Source organism: Moschus berezovskii, chromosome 3, assembly GCF_049115385.1.
Source record: "Moschus berezovskii isolate FMDL1 chromosome 3, NW_MosBer_1.0, whole genome shotgun sequence".
NCBI lineage: Eukaryota > Metazoa > Chordata > Mammalia > Artiodactyla > Moschidae > Moschus > Moschus berezovskii.
Genome location: NC_142462.1, coordinates 113,122,858 through 113,147,027, shown reverse-complemented (window position 1 = coordinate 113,147,027; position 24,170 = coordinate 113,122,858). Strand labels below are relative to the sequence as shown.

Sequence of the window (24,170 nt, the reverse complement as noted above, 5' to 3'; positions counted from 1 at the left end):
CCACCCGAAGGCTGCATTTCTTAAGCGTGCGCGGAATGGCTCCCGCATCTCTGACCTCATTTGGATTTCCAAAGCTCCTCCACTCACTCGAGCGTCCGGGGAGGACCGCGTGCGCCCACTCCTCCATTCATTCCGAACCCATCTCGGGGAGCGCCAACCAGGTGCGAGAAAGGGCGAGCCGCCGGCGGCCGAGGCTCCCCTTCCAGTCGGTTCCCCTCCCGCCCGGCTCGCGCGCACACAAAGTTCTGGCTGCCACCCCCGCGGACCGGCTCCCCCTTGCCAATCAGAACCGAAGCGCGCGCACCGCCGCCCGGCGGAGCCGCCTAACCGCCCCGGCTTCCCGGGATCCGCCCCCCTCCCCGCACCGGCCCGGCCGCTCCTGCCCTGCGCTCGGCCTTCCCCGCCTCGCATCCGTGCCATCGGCGCTCGATTGCGCGCGGACTCCGCGCTCCGGGCTCGCTCGTCGCTCGCGCTCGGCCGCCGCCCCCGCCCCCGCCCCCGCCCCCGCCCCTCCCCCGGCTCCTCCCGCCCCTCCCCCGCCTCCCGTGCAACTTTTGCCGGAGCGCCCCCCTCCCCAACACACACAGCCATGCTGAGCTGAGCCCCGGCCGGGGACTGGCCGCGCGCTGCCCGCCCCGGCTCCCGCCCCACCGCGGACGCGCTCGGGGGCCGCGGCCGCCCGGCCCTCGGCCTCGGCCGCTGCGCCCGCCCGGCCGCCCCCCGGAGCCCCCGGGAGCCCCGCGCAGGGCCCGGGCCGCGGCGGCGGCGGCGGCGGCGGCGCCCGGCCCCCTCCCCCGGCGCCGGCCAAGTGAGGCGGTGATGCGGGCGCTGGCGGCCCCGGCTGCGCCGAGAGCGGAGACACAGGCTCAAGATGGCAGATTCCGACTGAGGCTGGGGGGGCCGAGCTCGCGCGCCGCGATCCCTTCTCCGTTGCCATGAATCGCGGACACCCCGGCCCCGATGGCCCCCGTGTACGAAGGTAAGCCGCGCCGGCCCGCCGACTCCGCCGACCCCCGCCCGCCCGGCCGCCCGGCCCCCGGAGCTTTGTTCTGCCCGCGGCCCCGCGCCGGGCAGCACCCCCCAGCCCCGGCCCGCAGCCCCCCGGCGCCCGGCCCCCGCGCCCCACCCGCGGGGCTCGAACCGGTCGCCCGCCCCCCTCCCCGCCGCCCCCTCGGTCGCCCGGCGGTCGGCCGGGATCCGGAATCAAACAGATCTTATTTCCAGGGTGGAGAAAGAGGCGGGGGTTGGGGTGGGGGGTGTGCGAGGGTGGGCTACTGGCCGAAGAAAAGAAATTGGGTGGGAGGGGGCGCCGGGAAAAAGACAGACCCGTGACGGTGCTTTTTATTTATTTGTAAGAAATAAAGGTGATGCGGTGTAGCTTTCCATCTCCACCCCCCCCGCCCCGCACCCTAAAGAAAATTACCTTTCGGGTGATCTGTTTCCACTCTTCGTCCTCCCAGCTACCTTCCCGTTTCCCTCCACTCCCCCCCACCCCGCAACACACACACACACACACACACACACACACTCTTTTATTCTTCGCGAGCCTCAGATTTTGGGGGGCTGTCGGATCGGAATGTGCGGGGCTAGGTGATGAGAGGGGGGCAGAGAGGAAAAGTCCATTTCAGAGCCAGGCAGAACAATGAAATAGGCGAAAATCTCCCCGCATTAGCGTGTGTAAGGGAAAATGTAGTTTAGGTTTTCCTGTCGGGGAGGCTGCCAAGACGCTGGTCTCGATCGGTCTGGGTAAACCTGCGCGGTGCACCTTCACCTGGCGCTGGGTCCTTTTTCTCGTCTGTCTTTAGGAAGAAAGACAAGAACGGAAGGCACAGATACTCCGTTTCCCCTGCAGTCCTTCTCTTTCGCTTCTCTTCAGTCAGTCAGTTCTGTCAGTTTCCAGCCAGAAATCAAACCGGAATCAACTAAGTTTTTACACTTCGGTGTGTTTTTTGTGTGTGTGTGTGTGCTGGTAGTAGGAGGGATTTTGAACCAAAGGGTGTCTGATTTTTTTTTTTTTTCAGTCCTTTTCCTCGTGAAAATGTCTTTCTCATGGAATCACTGAAGTAGCAGCCTTTACATACTTTGAGCGTCAGTCCATCTGGCTTTCTTTCGGTTTTGTTCAGATATCCTGTGGATGAAATAGCAAATGAGAGGAGGCAAGGGTTTGTGCGGAACGGAGAGGAGGGGCGAGGTTTTAATCCTCTGTAAATCCGGAGAACAGTCATGGCCAGGGGGACAGGGAACGCATTAATAGTTTTATCTCTGTTATAAAGGCAGATTTAAAAAAAAAACTTATCTGAAAAGAAAATCTGTTATTAGTTCCAGAGCTCCAAATGAGTTAGGTTTCTGGATGGAATAAAGTTACCAGTCAGGCCCTGGGTAACGAGGCTGTAAATAACCTATGGACTGTAAATATTTTTTTTCAGACTCTCTTAGAAACAAAGGGGCCTGTTTAGAAGGCAACAGAGAGATGTTATTCCAGGGGCTTTCCTCTTTGATTCTGAAGAACACAAGGTCCATTTAACCATTCAACAAAACAAAACAAAATTTCTGATCACTCCACCACACAGAATGGAGCGAGCCCGGTGGCTCTGTGAACATACTAGGAGGACCCAGTCGGGCATTCATTGTTTCTCTGAGTCTCTGGGAGGGGGCTACAGTCAATGCTCCCACTGTCTATGGAGTGTTAAAATGAAACAATTTTCTCTTTATTAAGTACCTCTTTGAGACTCCCTCTGCTGGACACTCCGGGTGAGCATTGGAGAAGGAACTTGGCATTGAATTCAGAACTATAGTAAAACAGGCTGCTTTCCCTTTCTCAAGGGGCTGGGTATGTGGGTTGGGATGTATTTTGTCAACTTTGTAGAAAGCCGTCCTGGGAACCGTGCTGTTCCCCTCCTGTTCTTTTCATTCTAAATCCATACGGAATGTAGGCCGTCCCCCTGCGGCTAAGACTTGGCAGTCTCGTTCTTCCTACAGTGCCCTTTTAGCACATGACACCAGATAAAGACCTGTGGGTGTGTAGGACGTTGTGGTTTAAGCATAATCTCAGATCTCAAAGGTCTTGAGCTCACTTTTTTTATTTGCAAGCCTGCCTTCTGTGTCCCAGCTGACCTCCGTGGTCACTTCTGCCACCCCTGGGCCCCTCAGTCTTGTGCGCGTTCTCTCTTGATCATTCCTGTGCATTGTGCCCTTTGATTCTGCGAGAGTTTCTTCGAATCTTTGTAATTCTTCTCTTCCTCCTCACCCCTTGTGAACCAGTCCAGCATCACCGCCCGAGCTCAGGCCTGGGTCTTTCTTGAAAGCAACTGTTGGTCATGTGCTAAAGCAGACAGGTGACCCCTCTAATCAGGCATTGCACTGCGGAACACACATTTACTTCCTGCGATGAGTGCCTCTAAGACTTCAGTGACCTCCTTTTTCCCTCCTTTGGCAACGCCCCCTGGATTTAGTGAACCTGATTTTTACCGCATCCCAGTTGGAGGACATGGACTCCTTGTGTGTATCCCAGAGGAGCAGGGCTTTCTCCAAGAGCGATTTCTGATAGTTTTTATCCTATCCAGATTTGAACCCTGGATTCTTCTCAGGAGAAGGATAATGACAGGTGAGGCATTTAAGCCAGAATTCAGGGGTATATTCATTTATTTAAATAGGGTGCAGTTGCCCCAGGCTAGGATTTGGTGTAAAGGCCTGAGTGCATTAGTGGAGCTTTCTGAACTGCCAAGTATTTAGAGAAAAGTGATCTGTTTGAAACAGGGTATGTTTGATAATACAAATTAATGCATAGGAAAGTGTGATCAGCCTTCCACAACCTGCTTTTAAAGATAGGTTTCTAAACAGCATATTAGTTTTCAGTGGCTTGGTACTGATCAAGTTAAACTTCTTTAAAAAGGTTTATTTTCTTTAGAAGGTTAAACATTCTCCTTGCAGTTATGTTTACTCCATCAACTTGCTTAGCAAGGCTTTTCCCAACATGTAGTGCAGAGGCCAACCACAAAGGTTTCTAGTGCCACAGGTGCTAAATTAGAGGACCCTAAATTGTATTCTCCTCTCCCTAGGCTGTGTCTTGTCCACTAGTGTTGGCTCATACAGTCAGACTTCCCCAAACTGTAGCATCAAAGTCTGTCATCAGATGGGCCTGAAGGTACCTACCAAGAAATGGATTCTGAATCATCTTCCATTAAAAGAATTTGATGACACATGTTCAGAAATATCTTTCCCTCTGTTTATGTTTTATATTTTTAAAAATGAGTAAGTATAAATATTGTTTTCCTTCTTAGCACATTTGAGAGGTGAATCAAGTCTCATTAATTAATTTTAATCCCTGATCCTGGACAGTGTGGTACAATACTTGAATCAGAGAAACCTGGGCTTTGACTCTAGCTGTATGGCTTTGGGCATGTTACTTAACTTCTCTGAGCTTTTTTTTTTTCTTTTCAAAGCTTTATTTGATTGTTCCAGGGCTCCATTAGAAACAAGTATATGTAAAGCGTCGGGCTGTAGTAGGCATTTTCTCAGTACATGTTAAATCCCTCTATCTTTTGAGCTTCTTACAGGCATGATGACTCCAGGGAAAGAATAAGCCACAAATAGTTTAGAAAACCAATAATAGCAACATTTCAATTATTAATCTCCTGCCATTCCTTTTCCAGTTTGGGCACCAGCAACAATAAGCCCCCTATGGCCAGGGAAGAAAGAGCCTCTTTTGACCCTCTCTGTGACCTTTCCAGAGTCTTTATTCCCACTGAGCTTCTGCTGGTTTCAGGTAGAGGATTTCTCTTCTCCCATGGCACATTCTCTGCCACTCTAAAAATGAAGCAACAAACCGTTCGAACTGAGTTTCGGGGCTGCAGCTGTGCCTCTGGGAAAATATCCCAAAGTGTGAAAGATAATTTTTGCCCTTTATCAGGATCCATTGGTAACCCAGACTCCCAGCCAGGAAAGGGAGCGCCCCGAGGTGGCTCACTTACCAAAGCCTCCTCAGAGGGGAGACACCCACCCGGATGGTCACAAGCCTGGGACTAGATCCATGCATCTAATGTGATTTTCCTACAAAAAAAAATTTTGGTGCTTTCTGCAAATTGCAGCTGCTCATATTCTTTATATTTTATTTTTTGTTTCTTTATTTCTTCCTTCCTTCCTTCTGTAGAGACCGGTCTTGAAGGAACCGTCTTTGAGTGCAACAAAGTAGTGACGCTCAAAAGGGTGTGATACGTGAACATTTTTTATTGTTCTCTGAACATGTCATTTGCCAGTGCTACCTGGTGGGCTTAGGATGACAGTTCAAGCTCTTCAGGTTGCTGTCAAAGGCGGGTTTCAGAATAATGCCAGCAGATGTTGTATAACATCCGATGAAGCATGAACTTGAAAGGCCCCAAATCGTAATGGTTCCATTTCATGTGGCAGTACTGCATTAGGAGGGGTGAGGATTGGAGGCAGAGAAAGAAAATGGAAAACCTGGAATATAGGAAGGTCTTTATTTTTCCTGTGAAAGAAGCCAAAATGCCCGAAGTTCATGGTAATAATTGTGGCGTAGTTTGTGGCACACCCTCTACCTACATTGACCCACTTGTCCTCCTCACAGACCCACAAAGTAGATACCTTCACCCCCACTTTATAGACAGGGCACTTCTTTAGAATATCCATTCCACAGACGTTTGTGTGGGGTCCCTGTCCTTGAGTTCAGGGGGGATGGGAAGTGAGAATCAGAACTAAGCAAGAGCTGAACTGTGGTCTGACTCAAGGTAGAATGCCTTTATGTGTGTGCCTTTAAGAACTTTAACCAGTTCTTAAGTCTTACATGCTCCTGTTTCTTGAGGTATAAAGGGAAGACCTCCATTTCTTTATTTTCTCTAGAAAGATTTTCTTTCTTTGGGATCAAAAAAGGATTTCTGAATGCAGAAAATACCTATTACAAATCTCCTTAGAAATTTCCTTGGAAATTACCATCTCTAATTTGCAGAAGATTCCGTCTTCCTCTTTCATTACTTCCATTTTATACCTTTGTAGATGCACCACATTTCTGATTTGCACATGCCCCTTGGAGACTTTCTGTTTTTGGCATTTGGCATCCCCAGCTCTATCACCAGAGGACCTGTTCATCTTACGTGGCTGTCGGAGAATGAATTCCTGACTTTGCTGCCTGGCTGAGATCCTTAATTCTGGGTAGCTTTGTGATACTTATTGGTGGGGATTTAGATCGGGTGGTCACTCTGTAGATCCCTCAGGGAAGGAAGTTGTGGAAGAAGAAGACCAACTCCGCCTCGCGGGAGCATGGAGCTCAGAACAGGAGAGGACCTCGGGAGAAATGAGTTCACCCTGTTGCATTCAGGAAGGTGACTGGCCGTGACTTGGAATTGTCTGTTCACCCACAAAATTCTTTTCCAGGAAAAGGCCACCCTAGGAACTCCCTCAGTGACCAATTCCAGTATTCTGTTAATCTGATCGTCAAGAAACTCTTGGGTTGGCCTGAGATCTCGTCTGCTGTCCTTCAAACCTGTTCTCTTTTCCTCAGTTCCCTTTTCTGAAACCTTTCATATACTTGAAGGCAGTAACTGAGTCACTGTTGCTTTTTCCTCACAGAGCCTGTTTTGGGTCCTCTCCCTCTGAGAGCTCTCATTTCTCCACAAAACCAGAAAAAATGGTGGCCGTCAAAGCTGGGCACAGTTCTGTACTCATGGTCCCCTTCCTTCAGGGTTCATAGAGAGCCCCTGGAGGGAAGAATCAGGTCTGAGTCATCATCGTGTCCCCTGCAGTAGCCACACAGTTCCTACACCTAGTAGGTGCTTCGTAAATACTTGTTGAATTGACACTTCCTTTTAATAGAGCTAAGTAATAACTTACGTCACACCAGCCCTGGACTGGCTAGTTAGCTTGCTCTCCCCTCGGTTCTGATCTGTATTTTTCTTGTATGTACTTGTGCCTAACCATCCCTCAGCCTAACAAGGCCATCTTCTGTTTGACCCTTTGAATTTCACCCTTCTGTTTGTAGCTCTCTAGAACCTTGCTTAACAGATCCTACATATAGAAGGCAGCTGACATAAGTCATTAAAAATAAATAAAGTTGAACTACTCTCGAAAAAAGAGGAGAGAGGGCTCAGAAGAATCTTGATGATTTGATGCAGTATTGGTTCATTCAGGTTTAGAAAGGACACTTGTCAGATTCTTTAGAGGTTCTGAGTCAGCCAAAGCCATACCTGTTTTTCCAGGTTCTCTACGACGAGTCAGTGAGGTGTTCATGACACTGGCTACAAGTCAGATTTGTAGCCCATATCCCTCCATCTTTGGTCTAGGGCCAATGGAAAAGACAAAAGATGTGATGGGCAACGTCATTCAATTTGCGATTTTCTGATGAGTGACTTTACCATTAGAAAGCAAGCTACTGAAATAGTCGCCAATTTTTAAAAAAGCAGCAGACTTTTAAAACTGCAAAATAATTGTGTGGTTTTTCTAGCCACTTATTTCTAAACACAGCGTTGAAGAGATTTGTAGTGTTTTTGAAAGTGGTGTGTTTTAGCAATTCTTGCCTAACTTCTTTTGCTCTAGTAGGTTCTGATTAATTAAATGCCACTGTGTTTAAGCAGAATTAAGATTGATTGCCTCTTGCATGTGCTAATGCTGTAAACCTCATAAAACCTTCGTTGTCACAGAAAGGACGCAGTTTAACATGTGAGTGGACAAGGGATTCACCAGGTTGTGCTGTCTCTCCTCAGTGAAAGATCATCTTGGAACCTGCCGTAACATTGGGTTATGGCACTTTGGGTTTACATAGTTACGACTGCATTCTGATGTTTTTTTCTCCCCCCTATATTTGTACCATTTTTCTCTATATCAATAATACCCTTTGATTCGACCTATGGAGTTGAATATAAAGGGCTGATTTTCCAAGGACTTACATAATAAAAGTGATCCATCGTGTCAGTTCTATCGAGAACTTCTAGTTTCATAGCATCAAGGAAGCAGAGTTTAATGATATGTGTGTCTGGAGTCCTTTCAAAAGTCACATGGTAAAACAATTGGGAAAACTCTGGTTTGTTGGTAGTTGTGGAATTTTGATTTTTTTTTTTTTCCTCTAATGAAGAATTAATGGGGCTCTGACAAAAAAAAAAGAAAGCAGTGTGGAAGTTCTTGAAATTTTGCAGAAATTGTAGAAAGGCAGCAAGTTACACCCTCCAGACTTCTGTGTCCACTACACACTAGAATCTAGGCTGATAGAAGGAGTTTCTGCAGGAAAGTGAATTTCAAGGAAATCTGTAATGGTGGGCGGCACTGGTGGGAGCATACACTGCTGAAGCATGTACATTTTCAGCTCCAGCACACCTGTGATCACCGTTAGTCATTAGTGAGTATGACCTGTACTGTCAGGAAGAGGTTAATCAATGGTTGGTATGTTCTGTTAGGTGAGACTGGGAATGTCTCTAATGTGTTAAAGAAATGTTTCCATTAAAATGGTTATAAATAAAGAAACTCTTTCATTTAATTGTTCCATGACTTATTCCCCCAAAAGGATTTAAGGCCTCTTAAAGAGTTAAGTTCCTGGAAGAGGGGAAATTAATTCATATAGATCAGTTCTGTGGCTCGACCTTATTTCCAAAGACGTCAGATAAGTGAGGTTGTCCCACCCGGAGTGACAGCGGAAGCCCTCAGATTGCTTGTGCTGGCGTAACCAGGTGAACAAGCAGAGGGCCTAATGGAATTCATTTGCAAAGTCATTTTTGCTTGGCTAGAGTGGTAAGCACAAAATAGACCAGCAGACAAGATCAGTAAGTGTTTGGGATCAGTTGTCCAAAGGCTTTTTAAAACGGGTGCTAATTTGAGAGGCATTTTATGGTGCAGAGAAGGGGACTAATATAATCGAAATGATTCTGAACAAGGTAATTTTTCCTGGCCTGGGTATAACAGAGGGAGTGAGGCAGCTGGAGGGTGAGCCATGTGGTGCAGGGGAAGGTGTGTGCACGGTGGTGATGGACCTCGGTTGCTGTTGGGGTCACACAGGAGAGCGCAGTAGAGTGCCGAGCAGCATGCCTGACCCAAGGCTTCAGTGAATATTTATTCCTTTCCACGTTCCTCCCCAGCCCATATGGCAGTGATCTGGGACCAGGGACGCTTGCTGGTGTTAGCAGTACCGTGATATTTACAGTCTGCCCTCTATGTCCACAGCTTGCACATCCGTGGAGTCAACCAAGCACGGATTGGACATATTTGGGGGAAAATTGCAGAAAGTTTTGAAAAGCAAAGCTTGAGTTTGTTGTGCTCCTGGCCACTATCTCCATAACATTTACATTGTATCAGGGGTTGTAAGTAATCCAGAGCTGATTTGTAGCACACAAGCAGATGAATGTAGGTTATGTGCAAATGCTGCATATTTTTACGTAAAGGACTGGCACGTACAAGGAGATTGGGCTCCTGGAGCCAGCATTCCTCAGATACCATGGGGTGACTTTATTCTGTCTTTCTAAAGAATCTCTTCTTTTTATAGGCTCTCTCACAGTCTACACCGGCATCACAGTATTTCAGGGTCTTACTGCGTTACAGTATAACCCCAGGGAAGTCTTCGCACACTTGTATCCACCTTAGACACTTGAGGAAACTGAGGCCAGAGCAGTGAGAAGAGGCTGCCTCGGCATCGTCTTGAGAGTTGGAAGGGGGCAGAGCGAGGCACACCCCCACCGCGCTCCCCCAGCCGTGGGTGCAGAAACTCCAGGACGTTGGCCTCTGAGTGAGGCTTCGCTGGTCTGCACAGCCCACGGGAGCTCCACCGGGATGGTCTCCACAGGCCTGTCAGAACCACAAACCTCCCCAGATCCAGAGGGGAGGCCCTGGGCTCCAGTCTCCCTGGGTGCCCTGCCGCCCACAGTGCCTGCCTGAGCCCATCCCAGAGGGCTCTTTCCCACTGTCCCAGGAAAGCAAGGCCACGTGCCTTCAGCACCAGTGTGTAAAGGGCCTTCTGTCAGGAAGTCATTCCTTCTGTTTCCCTGAGCAAGTTCTCAGCTTGTCACCACGAGCTACTTATTAACAAAACACACACACACAAAATCACAGAAACCAATACAATTGTGACAGGTTTCACAGAACCTCAGAGCATTTTTTAGTCATTAAGTGGCTTAAAAAAAAGTTGTTGGGGATTCCCTGGCGGTCCAGTGGTTTGGACTCTGGACTTTTGCTGCTGAGGGCCTGGGTGTGATCCCTGGTTGAGGAACTAAGATCCCACAAGCTGCGCCACATGCAGAATAAAATTTTTAAAAATTAATTGATTAAAAAAATACTGATTTCCTAAGGTAGAGCTTCAAGTCATCCTTTCCCTTTGACCTGACCAAAACTTGACCCCTATCCCTGTTGTCAGGCATGCCATTCTAACCCCAGACCAAATCCTGTTGGGGTGGTCTTCTGTCTTATGCTTCTCCCCACCCACCTCCCTTGGAGCTCTTCCATCATGATGAGTAACCCTTCATAGTATTTGAACACAGACTTTCACATGAAGGGTTGGCTTGACTTGACATTGGTGAATCCTCCGGTGATGGTGCAGGGCGGCCTGCAGCCCACCAGTTCTTGGGTTGTGTGTCCAGCTTACGACCACCTCCACCTCCCCTTGGACCTTTGGGTACCTCCTGGCCACCTGCTCGTTTCCCAGCCTGGGGAAGGGACCTGCCCTGGGAAGGCCTGCAAATAGGCATGAGACCTTTTGGACAGGGATTACCAGGGACCCGGAGCACGGTCTGGGAGAGCACCCTGTCCTTGGGGAGGGGTGTGGCTAAGACCTGCAAAGTATGGGGTTCAGGGCTGGAGCCCCAGCTGCCCTGTTGTGAGAGCTGTGCTGATAAAAGCTTGGGCAACAAAGGCGACCCGACAGTATTTCCTGTTTATACAAAGTCCTGGCTGCGATTGCTTCACTGGATGCCCTGCTCCTTTCTTTCCCTCCTCCACCTTGATCTTCTACTTAGGGTTGCTCCATAAAGCAGGGTTGATGAAACTGCCCCATTTCCTGTTCCTGGCTGCGGAAAGTCTGTTCCTCCCACAGTGAAACTCACCCGAGAGCCCAGTGCATCCCGCAGCTCCTGTGTCTTTTCCGTCTCTGCCACTGACACAGGCATCCGCTCCTCCTCCTGTCCTCCCCTTTGATGTCATTTCACCTCTCTGCTTCCACCTGCTTATTATTTCCCACTCACCTGCCCACAGCCAGCCGGGCTCCTCCCGTCCCCAACTCACCTGCCCACAGCCAGCTGGGCTCCTTCCTTCCCCGACTCTGTGTATCTTGGCCACGTGTCCGCCTCATTACACTCCCGTAGGTGTCAGGGTCCAAGAGCAGGACACTGGGCCTCTCTCTGGGGAACATTTGTGTCGGGGAGCTGTTTGGGAAAAGTGCTCCTCCAGCTTTGGAAACTGTCAGTCACCCGGAGGGCCTGTTAAAACAGATCACCGGGCCCCACCCTCACAGTTTCTGTTTCGGTAGGTCTGGGGTGGGGCTCGGGAGTTTGCATTTGTAATTGAGAACCCCGATTTTAGAGGAATGCACTCAGAATGAGAAATGGGTGCATATTTAAAGTCAGATGGTAGTTGCTTTGATGGAGACTTGCCTCGGGCAGGTGGGAGTCCGAGAGACCTGACAGGGCGTTACTGCAGCTCTGATGCCCTTCCTAGCTGAGACAGCCTCCAGCCTCCAGCCTTCCTGCCTCAACTCTGGGAGGGATGAGGCTCCATCTTCTCCAGGACCCGTCTATACACGCAGAGGCTACTTTCTTTTCTCTCCCCAGAGCTGGTCAGTCTGTAGTTCATCCAGTTCAGTGCTGGGACCCCAGGACTGAATGGGCAGGAATGTCTCCCAGTAACAATATATGATTATTATTAATCGACATAAACAGTGCTATGATTTTCTCTATTTACAGAAGAGTAAATTGAGGCTTAGAGAGACTAACTAACCTGTCCAGGATCTCATTAGCCAGGGCTGGAGCCCTCCGGACACTGGAGTGTATTCTTGGCTTGCCCGGCCAGCCACCCAGCTCCACATGGGACAGTTGGAGGGGTGCAGCATACAGCAGGGAGGATCCCCAATAGGAAGGATCTTGGATCCTTCTTGGAGCAGAGGTGGCCACGGTGGGGGCTGATGGGGCTAGAGCATTGAAGTCACAAACGCCCGTTCCCCCAGCCCCACCCCCGCTCTGCTGTCCCATTCGCCTCCTCTCCATCCGTTAGGAAGAAATGAGATGGTGACTGTCAAGCTCTTCGTCCAGTACTGGCGCAGTGGAGGGTATAGTTCGGGGCAGCCAAGCCATGAGCCCATTTGAGCAGTTAAAATGGAGATCTGAGAATAACCTTACTGAGACCTCTAGGAAAAAAGTTATGGAAAGATGATAACAGGTAATACTTACAGAGCCCTTGGAAGTTCCAGTTTTGTTCTCAGGCTTCAGTTCTATTAAATCATCGTCACCTTGTAGTAATGCAGCAGGTTAGGTTATGTCCCTGCTGTGTTACACTCCAGAGGTCCTGGAAGGTTCAGCCGCTCCCAGGTGGCTGAGCTGAGGTTACCCCCCCATCCCTGGCTCCTCCCACCCCCCCGGAGCCTGGGCCTAGAGCCCCTGCCCCTGGGCTCTAGCTGCAAAGCAGAAAGTCCTTCCAGTCCCTTCCTTGATAAGAGAAATTTGTAAATATGTTGGTTCTGCCCCCGAATATAAATGTTCTTTGTTTCAATCTGAACCTGAATAAATGTTTTAAAATTTGAAACACTGATTCCTTTTGGTCTTCTTGAGAGAGAAGGTGGTGGGCACGTAGAACAGTCAGGTCTGAAAGATAAGAGCAGTGGAAGGACCAGCTCTGCCATGTGTTAAGCCAAACCATAAAGCTTCAGATTTGGCATGAAACTTGACAACCCCATCAGCGGGCAGAATAGGTGCTCCAGATTTAAGGCCCTGTTGTCTGTGAGCATTTAATAGATGACGAAGGAGTTTCCACAAAGCAGTTGGGAAAAGAAAACCTGATTTACCTAATGGGGACGGGACCACGTGATAGCAATTTGAAAAATCTCAACGGATGTTATCACCTCACATCATTATACCACCATAAATTCTGTGTGATTAAAATGTTAAATTCAACAAAAGAGCGCATTCAGGAAGCCGGGGATTGTTCTAGGTGCTAGGGGTGCAGCAATGAGTGAAACAGATGAGCGCCCCTTCCCTGAAGCAGCCTGCGTTTTCATGGAGAAAGGTAAAATTTATCAATGGATTGAAAAAATAAAGCTGGGAGGAAACAGCAGTGGTATTTATTAAACCTCCAGAGGGGTTGACATTTCTAAGTTTAGAATCTGTCAAAGAAATCACAGAGGAAAATGTTGGTGGTTTTGTTAGTGTAACATTCCCCAGATGTTAAAGTTGTTTCTGGTTCTTCCATCCTGAATCATTTCTCAGTGTCATTCAGGGTAACATTAAGAGGTGTCTGGGTTTTAGGATCAGTTCTTCAAAGAAGCATTATTAGATCAAGGGGTATGACCATTAATCTGGTTCTAGATACAGACCAGGCTTCCCTGGTGGCTCAGTGGTAAAGAATTTGCCTGCAGTGCAGGAGACGTAGGTTCAATTCCTTGGTTGGGGAATATCCCCCTGGAGGACGAAATGACAACCCACTCCGGTATTCTTTCCTGGAAAAGCCCATGGACAGAGGAGCCTGGCAGGCTACAGTCCATGAGGTCACAAAGAGTGGAACACGACTTAGCAGCTAAACAACAATAGCAGCGAAGATACAGACCACCAGGTTAACCTAATTTCCTCCCTTAGGTGTTTTTATATTAAACAAATCAAACCACCTTGGTAAAGATTTAAGTTCACCTGCCTGCTAATTCAGTAAGGCACAGAGTTTCTCCTGCTCTTGGGAGATATTACCATCCCCAAGGGCTTTCACACACCACCCCTGTGTATCAGCGACTCCCAAAGTTGTCTCTTTACCTAGACTTCCTTTTTGAGCTCCAAAGTCACAAAGCCAACAATCTACACGACATCGCTGTTTGGATGTCTCACAAGCGTCTCAGACTTAACGTGTAAAAGAGAAAAATCTTGATCAACCACCTGAAGTGTGTACTTCTCCCCGAAATCTTCATTTCCATAAACAGCCTCTCCTCCCACCCAGTAGTTCGCGTCAGAAACCGGAAAGTCATCCTCAGCTTCATTTCCCTTTGTATTTAATCCGTCACTGAATTGTACTGAATTTTGCGTCCCCAGTACAGCCGTTCTTGTTTTTCACTGTGGTTACATTCCGTGAAGTCACTGCAGGTGCCACGTTAGGGGACGATGAACCACTGCCTCTAGGATTGGCTTTCTGTGAGCCTCTGGTCATATTTTCATCAGCCGATCACTACAGAACCTTGTGTTTTATGTGTGTTTTTGTTTAATGACACCTTCTTTGATACATACTGTTGATGGATTAGCGTTGAACTTGCAGCCCCCAACACTATAACCCATACTGGAATGAAGCTTACCTAACACGTGTATTTTTCTGTAAGACACATCTCAGCCTGCTCACACTTAGAAACACTAGACACCCATTCCTCATGATGCTTTGGGGTCATTTAAAAATCCCGAACAAAAAATACCCCCAAATGTGAAAAACGCGGTCCTAAATGGACCATGGAAAGTAAGCTCGCGTATAGTATTGATATAAGAGCTGAAACAAGAAGTCGGAGCTCGACCTCATTTGACCTCAACTGGGAACACAGGCATCAGGCATCCTGCAGCCCAGATTTTTCCTGGCAGTGTGTGCGTGCCCGGGGTGACTGTGAAAGCACCTGCCGAGGATTGATTTTGAAATTACAAATAAATATTAGCGAGATTATGGAATCTGCAAATAGCAACAATCAGTTTTACATAGTGAACTTTGTCTCTCTCCATTGCCACCCGCTAGTGCATTGGTCAGCAGGCTTTCTCGAAAGGGCCACATAGCAGATATTTTAGGTCAAATGGCCTCTGTCACAGCTACTGGGCTCTGCCCTGATAGTGAAAGCCGTTGTGCTGCTGCTACTGCTGCTGAGTCGCTTCAGTCGTGTCCGACTCTGTGCAACCCCATAGACAGCAGCTGACCAGGCTCCGCCGTCCCTGGGATTCTCCAGGCAAGAACACTGGAGTGGGTTGCCATTTCCTTCTCCAATGTGTGAAAGTGGAAAGTGAAAGTGAAGTCGCTCAGTTGTGTCCAACTAGTAGCGACCCCACGGACTGCAGCCCACCAGGCTCCTCTGTCCATGTGATCTTCTAGGCAATAGTACTGGAGTGGCTTGCCATTGCCTTCTCCATACGTAAATGAGCAGGCAGGGTGGTGTTCCAATAAAGCTCTGTTTATACAAACCGGCTTTGGGCTGAATTCTCCCTTCAGGCTGTAGTTTGGACCCCTGTAGCCTCATCCAGCTTCCCAGGTGGCTCAGAGGGTAAAGAATCCGCCTGCATTGCAGGAGACATGGGTTCCATCCTTGGGTGAGGAAGATCCCCTGGAGGAGGGCATGGTGACTCACTCCACTATTCTTGCCTGGAGAATCCCACGGACAGAGGAGCCTGGTGGGCTACAGTCCTTGGCATCACAAAGAGTCCGACATGACTGAAGCAACTGAGCATGCACGCAGCCTCGTCTAATCCAGCTTCGCATCTTCTCTGCACTGCCTTCCCGACCTGTCCCATCCCCCCCCACCCCCCCACCCCCCATTCATTCTTGAGCTTCCAACCAATCTCCACATTGATTTTAAGTGTAACTCAGATGTGACCACTGTCCCATTTCAGATGGCCAGCGGCTTCCCCTGACACTTGGAGTAAAATCCCAAATCCTGAGTCACATGGCTACTGTACAGCCCTTGTGGATTTCTGCAGCCTCACTTTAGGTCAGTCTTCCCTTTGCCCCTGGGTGACCGTCCTCTGCTCCTTCCTGCTTCAGCACCTTTGCTTACAGTCTGGTGTGGAAGGCTCGCCCACTCTCTGCCTGGCCAGCTCCTGCTCACTCTGTAGTCACAACCAAAATGTCACTTCCTCCTGTAAAGTACACGCCCCCTTTCTGATCTCAGGACACCCTGCTCTTTTTCTTTGTGGCACTTGGCGTGTTCAGGCATCCATGTGTTTGGGTGTGTGTGTTTTCCATCTGCCTGCCCCATTGGACCACACACTCTAGGAAGATAGACCTCAGCTGTCGTTTCTGTCTTCTCTGCTCGAGTTGCCTTCACATGCATTGTAGACACCTCCCAAGACTTGTTAAAGCCGCACATGTGACTGTACAGCATACTTTTGTTTGTATAGATCTTTGTATGAAGATCTTTCTTTGTATAGAAACCTGCAAAGGCTTCTAGAGCCTCTAGTGTATCTTCTCAATTTGAAAGTGATGATTAGAGAAAGTCATTCTGATAGCGAGTCTGCCAGTGGGTGTGAATGTGTGTCTCTGTTGTGACTGCCATCAGGTACACCTAATCCAGGGCTTTCTCCGTGGGACTCGAGTGCTGTGTTCAGTCCTGCTGGTCTTCCCTTTCTCCGAAAGGATTTTTTGAACTTTGCTGGTAACGTTTTCACACGAGGGAAGTGAAAGTGAAATGTGCTTGACAAGGCATTTGTAGTATCCCTTTCGAACACTGACTTCTAATCAGAACACTGATTTCTTCTCTAAAAGCATCACCCCCACCGCTCTCAGACCTTAAGTGGTATTAATTTTTTTCCTACAGCATTGCTATGATCTGGGGAAGAAATCTTTGATTTCTCAGAGAATCGTCTAAGCAGCAAAGTTCCAAATTGAGGAGTGTCCCAAAAGCTCTTCCTGCTCTCAATGGACAGACCACTTAGCATATTTTAGGAAGATTGTACATTGTCTTAGGTGGTCTTTCATAAATTAGCAGTGATGAAATTTAAAACCTTATTTAAAATCTTCAAGAGATGTACTATAGAAACATCACTTATACATCATAAAAAGTTAGAAAAGAAAAAGGCAAGCAAAGGGATTCCCTGGTAGTCCAGTGGTTAAGACTCCACGCTGCCAGTGCAGGAAGTGTAGGTTCAAACCCTGCTCGGGGAACTAGAATCCCACATGCTGTGTAATGCTGACAAGAGATTCAAAAAAGTAAAGAAAGGCAAGCAAACACCCGCACCCCCCACTTTCCTTTCTCCAGAGATTACCGCAGTTATCCTTGTAGGTCTTTTTCTGTGCATGCTGCTGCTGCTGCTGCTAAGTCACTTCAGTCGTGTCCGACTCTGTGTGACCCCATAGACGGAAGCCCACCAGGCTCTCCCGTCCCTGGGATTCTCCAGGCAAGAACACAGGAGTGGGTTGCCATTTCCTTCTCCAATGTGTGAAAGTGAAAAGTGAAAGTGAAGTCGCTCAGTCGTGTCTGACCCTTAGCGACCCCATGGACTGCAGCCTACCAGGCTGCTCCATCCATGGGATTTTCCAGGCAAGAGTACTGGAGTGGCTTGCCATTGCCTTCTCCGTTTTCTGTGCGTATATATGTACATATACTCTTTTCTTTTACGCCAAAATGATGTAGTAAAAGATCTGCTTTTGTAACTGGCTTTTTTTTTTTTCAGTGAACAGTTTCCAACCTTTATTTCAGCACATTTTTTTCCTTTAGTTCCTTGTCCATATTCAGTTTTCCATTATTGATTCCCAAATGTCCTTTGAAGCCAGTTTGTTGAAATCAGTATCTAATCAAGGACCATGAACTGCATCTGGTCACAACTTTCTTTTCATTTCCCCACCTGGCACACATTCTCTCTCTCTCTCTCTAAAGAAATGGGCCAGTTGCCCATAGAATCTGTTGTCTTCTAGATGAGCAGGGTTTCTTCCTTAGGTGGTGCTGAGTTTGATTCTTCATCTCCCATATCCTGTATGTAGGGGCTCGATGAATTCAGGTTCATCATTTGGGACTAGAATACCCCAGCGTTGATTCTGCGCACCAGCTTCAGTGTCCAGGGACCCCCTCTTAGTGATGCTCAGATTAACCTCTGGATGAGGGTTATGACAGCCAGGACCCTCCCCTGTCCATTCCCGTTTTCCCCCATGAGACCAAAAAGTGATCTGTGAGGTGTAACTTTGGCATACAGACCGTTTACTGAGGGGTTTTAATACCAAATGATAATTCTTGGCCTGCTGAACTCATACATTTCATTAAGCTTTGTAAAATGGTGTTTTCCTAATTCTTTCATATCCTATGTAAAGTAAAACTTTTCCTCTTGCACTGGAGCCATCTGGTTACCCTGAAATGATAGTTCCTATGGAGAAGGAAATGGCAACCCACTCCAGTATTCTTGCCTGAAGAATCCCATGGACAGAGGAGCCTGGTGGGCTACAGTCCATGGGGTCGCAAAGAGTCAGACATGACTGAGCGACTAACACACACACACACACACACACACACACACACAGAAGAGAGGATCTTTGCTAATACCCTTTCACCGGGCTTCCCAGGCGGTGCTAGTGGTAAAGAACCCACCTGCCAATGCAGGAGACATACGAGAGGGCGTGGCAACCCATTCTAATATTCCTGCCTGGAGAATCCCGTGGACAGAGGAGCCTGGCGCAGAAACTACTGAAGTGACTGAGCACACATGCAGGCATCCTTTAATCATTAATTGTCAGAGTAAGGAGTTGCATAATAGCTGTTTAAAATAGTGAGAAATGAGGGTTTTTTTTCTGCCTTTTTTAATCATGTAGTCACGGATTTTTATTGATTTGGCATGTTTTAATCATTAGTCTTCTTGTTACAATTCTAGGCAGTGAGACCCCTTCAGCTAGCTCACGTGACCTCTTGACAGGACCTCTGCAGTCTTGAAAAACTTTCCTGCTAAATGGCACAAATGCCCCAGAGTCGTCTTGGACTTTGCAGTGGTATTGGGCAGTGGTGTCAGACACCACAAGTTGGACTTTAGAAGTGATTATTGATACAGAGATGACTTTTTTCCTAGAGAATTTCAGTGGACAGAACTGGAAAGTACATGTTGTTAAAAATTAAGAGTTTAGATACATATTTAGTTTAGTTTTAATTACCCTGTGCTTTCACTTATTTTCCTCAATTTTATCATTGTAACTCCTTTCTCTAAGAAAATCTTTATTCTAGAAAATCTTTATTTCTTCTTCTAAGTTAAGAATTAAGTTTCAGAATACTAATATTTATATTATTACAAATGCTAAAACTACAAAAGAAAGTTCAACACATCTTTGTAATTTTTGTCTTTTCCTTAGCATGCATCCAACTATGGATATACAGTTGACTCTTGAACAACACAGGGGTTAGGGGCACGAACCCCCACCCCTACCTCCCTCAAAGTCAGAATTTCGTGTATAACTTTGTCTTCCTCAGAACTTACTGCTGATAGCCTGATGTTGACTGGAAGCCTTCCCACCAACATAAACAGTGGATTAGCTGACATTTTGTATGTTACCTGTGTGTGTTAGTCACTCGGTCATTTCTGACTCTTTACGAACCCAGGGACTGTAGCCCGCCAGGCTCCTCTGCCCATGGAATTCTCCAGGCAAGAATATAGGAGTGGGTTGCCATGCCCTCTTCATGTTATATGTATATCTATATATATCTTATGCATTCATGACATAACCTAACTTTTTCTTGATTTTTTTTTTTATATTTCTAGGGCTACACGGTTCATCTGTAAGTTTTTTCAAATTCTTGCAAATTTACCAAAAAAAAAAATGTCAACATGTTTGCTGAAAAATAGCAGCGTATAAGTGGATCCATGCAGGTCAAACCTGTGTTGTTCCAGGGTCAGTCGTGTAATTAAAACTGTGTTCTGAAATCTCTAAAAGTAAATTTTTCATCAAGGTGACTGTGTCACAGTTCAGCATATAATTAGGTTCATAGCTTTCAGCTTTGAAATTTTAATTAAGAAATTTTATAATTTAACTTTTTTGAGAGAGATAATGCGTTTTCATGACCAAAAGGTCAAACGTATACTAATATTAAATGTAGATGACAGGTCTGTGGGAATTTAATAAGTTATTCTTTCTATATTTTTTTGTTTGAAAATTAAAATTAAACTATATAGAAAGAATCAACTATATATGCACAATGAAGTTTTTACTTTGTTCTCTCAGGATAGCCATTTTTATTAGTGTCTTGCTTGACCCTTCGAGTCTTTTGTTATGCAAATTCAAATTGTGTGAGAGTGTGTGTTTGTGTACACGCTTATTTATACAAAAGGTAACATATATATTGTTCTACATCTTAACTTTTCTCTTAAGAATGTCTTCTGGAACTCTCTCTATATTAGTACGTAGAGATTATCCTTAGTCATTTTTATGGCCACAAAGTACCTATTTTGTTGACATATCAGGCTAATGGAATATTAACATAATCTTGAATTGTATCCAGTCCTCTGCTGTTAGCAAACCGTCTGTCTTGTGTCATCTTATAAACATGTCATTGCATACTCATGCAGGTGCATCTGTAGGACAGAATCCTGTAAATGGGATTGTATGGTCAGAGGGTAAGTGCATCTGTAACTTTTAAAAGACATTGACAAATTCCTTCAGTTAGGATTTGTATCGTGTTTCACTAGAACAAGCCATATATGAATGTGCCTGATTCCCTAGAATGTTGCCCATAGACTCTGTTGTCACACTTTTGGATTTTTGCTTGTGGGTGAGAAATGGTATTTCAATGTAGTTTTTAAATTTGTATTTCTTTTATTATAAGTGAGGTTGAGCATCTTTGCATTTGTTTAAATGCCATTTGGTACTTATTTTTATGCAAATTGTTTTCCTATTGTTGTTGATCTTTTTCTCCTTTATTTCTAAGAGCTCTTTACATATTGTTTGTGATATGAGTTGCAAATATTTTTTTCGGTTAGTCATGTTTTGATTCACTGATGGTGGTGTTTTTTGCCCTTTAAAAATCTTTTTCATTTTATGTAATCACTTTTACCTTCTTGTTTATAGCTTCTGCATTTTGAGTCAGAGTTAGAAAGACATTACCTATTTCAGGTTTTAAGTTCCCTCTGGTACTTCTGTGATTGTGTTTTTCCATTTATATCTTTGTTCATTTGGTGTTTATATAGGGTATGCTCTGAGATTTGGTGCCAACCTTATAGTTTTCCAATATACAATTGTCCAAACATCATTTATTTAAAAATTTATATTTTTTCCACAGTATCATAATGTCTACTCTATCGTATATTTAATTCCTGTAGTGTAGGCTTAGGGATCTATTTCCAGATTCTGTATTTTTCTATTTCTATTGCTAATTATTGAGATATATATTGTCTTTTAATACATTAAAGAACTAGCTTTCCCTCATTGCTGTTTTCAGAGTTTTCCTGGCTGTTCCCCTTGTTTGTTTTTCCATATGAACTTTGGAATTAACATTTCCTGACTTTAGAAGAAATCTGTTGGTATTTCCATTGGGATCACATTAAATTTATAAGTTGCTCAGAGGGAATTAACATCTTTACACGACGTTGAGTCTTATCTGAGTTCATGTGTTCTTTCCATGTGTTCTCTTTTTGTGTACTTTAGTAATGCTTAAAGTTTATTTAAAGCTTATGTAGTTTACATCTTAAGTTTATGTTTGTAAATAGTCTTTCCTTGTATTCTAATTGGTTATTGTTTGTATGTATGAAGACTGTTGATTTCCATGTGTATTTTTAGCAGCTTTACTGAGCTGTAAATCACCATTTAAAGCGTACAGGTCAGTGGTTTTTAAGATACACGCAGAACTGTGCATTCATTATCCCTATCTAACTTTATTATGTTTCCCTCACCCCAAAAGAAACGCTGTGCCTCTTAGTAGTCGTTCCCTGGTCACAGCCTCCCCTCATTCCCTGGAGACCACTAATCTACTTTCTGTTACACATTTTCATATAAATGAAGTCATGCAACACGTGATCTTTTTTGTACCTGGTTTCTTTCATTTAGTGTAATATTTTCAGGTTCTTCCATGTTGTAGCTCATGTCTTTTTTTAATCATAGCCATCCTTATGGGTGTGAAGCAGTGTCTCATTGTGGCTTTGATTTGTGAATTTCTGTGTGTATTTAGTTTCTTTTTGTCACCCAATCTAGTGAGACTTCATGATACACTTCATGAGAGACTTCTAGTGAGACTTCCCCAATGCCTAAATAGTCCCCAATAGCCTGGCAAATATTTGGTGTTACTAGATGCTTCTTGAATGAATGATTGGATCTATTATATTTCTAGACCACCTCTACTTTTAAAAATTACTGTGTGGTTTAGCACACATAAATTAATTATTTTACTCTAGGCAGAATATAATTAGAGGATGGATTTTTTTTTTTCCCCTCCAGGAAGGAAAGTCGTGTGTTATATCCAACAGCCCTGTAAAAACAATTTTGTGTGATATATGGTTTGTGATGGCTAATGCTACCTTCTCTAACATTAGCATGAATGACAGAGTGGCTGAAACTTATGTCTAGGAGTCTCATTATCTTTGCAGGAGGATGATTTTATGCCCTAGATTCTATTGTTGGAGACTTCTTTGTAAGATACATAAGATAAACATGAGAAATTAGGTAAAGGTGTTCTGATCCTGGGAAGGGAGTTTTGAATGAGATAGATCAGCTCAGGAATATTTCAGAAGTTGTTCGTTTACCAGGGGCTGTGTTCCAGAATTTCTTTTGTAAAGTGGTTGCGTGGACACAGATCACATTTAACAGTAGAAAAAAGTGGTACATTTAAGATCAAGGTCTCAAGCTAGCCTGAAAGAACATTAAAGAGCACATGGCTGATGAATGAGTGTGGGTGGGGGGTGTGGTGCATGGGAAATCTCTGTGCCTTCTGCTCAGTTTTGCTGTGACCCTAAAATTGGTGTTAAAAAAAATCAAAGTATAATAAATATTTTGAAAAAATAGCATAACTTAAAAATATGTTTTATAGGAAAGGGAAATAATGTCAGAAAAATAAGATTGAATACAAATTATTTCTCTTCAGTATCAGTGTATGAAGAAAGATATTTTATAAAATTAGGTAAGATTGTGTGTGTGTGTGTGTGTGTGTGTTTACAGGAGATTTTTGATCACTGTCCAGGGGTTTCAAGATTGACAATACTGGATTTTTATATTGCCTCAATTTTGTTCAAAAAATGTGACTTTCAACAAAGTTACCCTTATATTATTAGGGTTGAGGGTGGGAGAGACAGATCGATTAATTCACCAATTCCTTCATTTAGATAGATTTCCTTAAAGCACCTGCAAAACGGGAATGGTAGGAGAGAATATGGTCCTAAAGCATCTGAATCAGCTACAAGAAAACATTGGTCTGAAAGGCACTAATTGAGAATTGAACGGTGTGAGAGAAGCAGTACCTGAAGGGCAGGTGGGTCAAAACAGTAGCTGTGGACCCACCTGGAACCAGTGAGCCGAGGAGCCACAGGGGGCACATTTGATCAGACCTTTAGGAAGAATGTTTTCATGCTGAACTCTCTACACACGGACAGCCCTGGGGATCAGAGGCTCCTTTCCTACTGGAGATGTTGGAAATGAGCACCTTCTGGTGGGACCGCTGGAGAAGTTGAGCTTGGTGACCTTCAGAATTCCTCCTGCGAGAGAAGGTACCAGTCCTGGTGTGTCTGACAAGTGAGGGTCCAGCTCTGCTCGTGACCTCCACTCAGAGGTGCTGATACATCGGTTCTTCTCTCCACCAGCGCCAGTGAAGCTTCAGCTGGGCACTTCCTTGACCCCAAACTCGGTGACTGCATGGAGTAGCCTCCCATTCACGCTCCTTCTGTCATTGTGAGAGACTTGGATAAAGTTACTGTCGCTCTTCACATGATTCTGAAATGAAAGGACAGGGTGCCCAGTGTGCTGTGTTCTCTCCCCAGCCCTGCGGTTCAGGCCTGACCCACAGCTTTCGCCCGCTTTCTAAGGATGTAGATGAGGAGATCACCTGGATACGACCCTGGACCGGAGCGGAGAGCCCAGATCCCAGCGGTTCCCCTTTGCCCTCCACGCCGCTGAAAAGTCAGGTTGAACAGCCCAGCTGCTGCCCTCCTGCTCCTCGGTTATTCAGTGCAACCTTTAGTCTAGGAAAGGTGCCAGTCTTCGCTTCCAAGAATCATATCTCCCTAAATGGGGCAATCTGCTTCAAATGCCTTCTCGCCTGGCGCCTTCCCCGTCCCATGATTGGCACAATTAAAGCAACAGTTTCACCTTTTTAACAGCCACATGTGTGGCTGCGTGTGTGTGTTTTCATGCCTGCCCATGCGTGC

General features: G+C 45.9%; 1 protein-coding gene and 1 long non-coding RNA gene across 5 annotated transcripts in view; one reads left to right on the top strand and one right to left on the bottom strand.

The window, feature by feature from the left end:
• Positions 1-586: 586 nt before the first annotated feature.
• Positions 587-24,170, top strand: part of HIPK2 (homeodomain interacting protein kinase 2) — a 213,071-nt gene continuing 189,487 nt past the window's right edge. For 2 of the 4 annotated variants that reach the window (XM_088834690.1, XM_088834688.1), the window contains exon 1: positions 587-979. In XM_088834690.1, the coding sequence (XP_088690816.1) occupies positions 961-979 (19 nt within the window). In that variant the 5' untranslated portion in view covers positions 587-960. The remainder of the gene's footprint in view (positions 980-24,170) is intronic. The other 2 variants (XM_088834689.1, XM_055421358.2) reach the window with 1 other exon arrangement.
• On the bottom strand, positions 5,328-11,343 carry LOC129552698 (uncharacterized). Its single transcript, XR_008685288.2, has 3 exons — positions 11,206-11,343; positions 7,197-7,288; positions 5,328-5,457 (listed from the first exon to the last, which is right to left on the bottom strand). It is a non-coding gene; the product is annotated as an uncharacterized LOC129552698 (long non-coding RNA).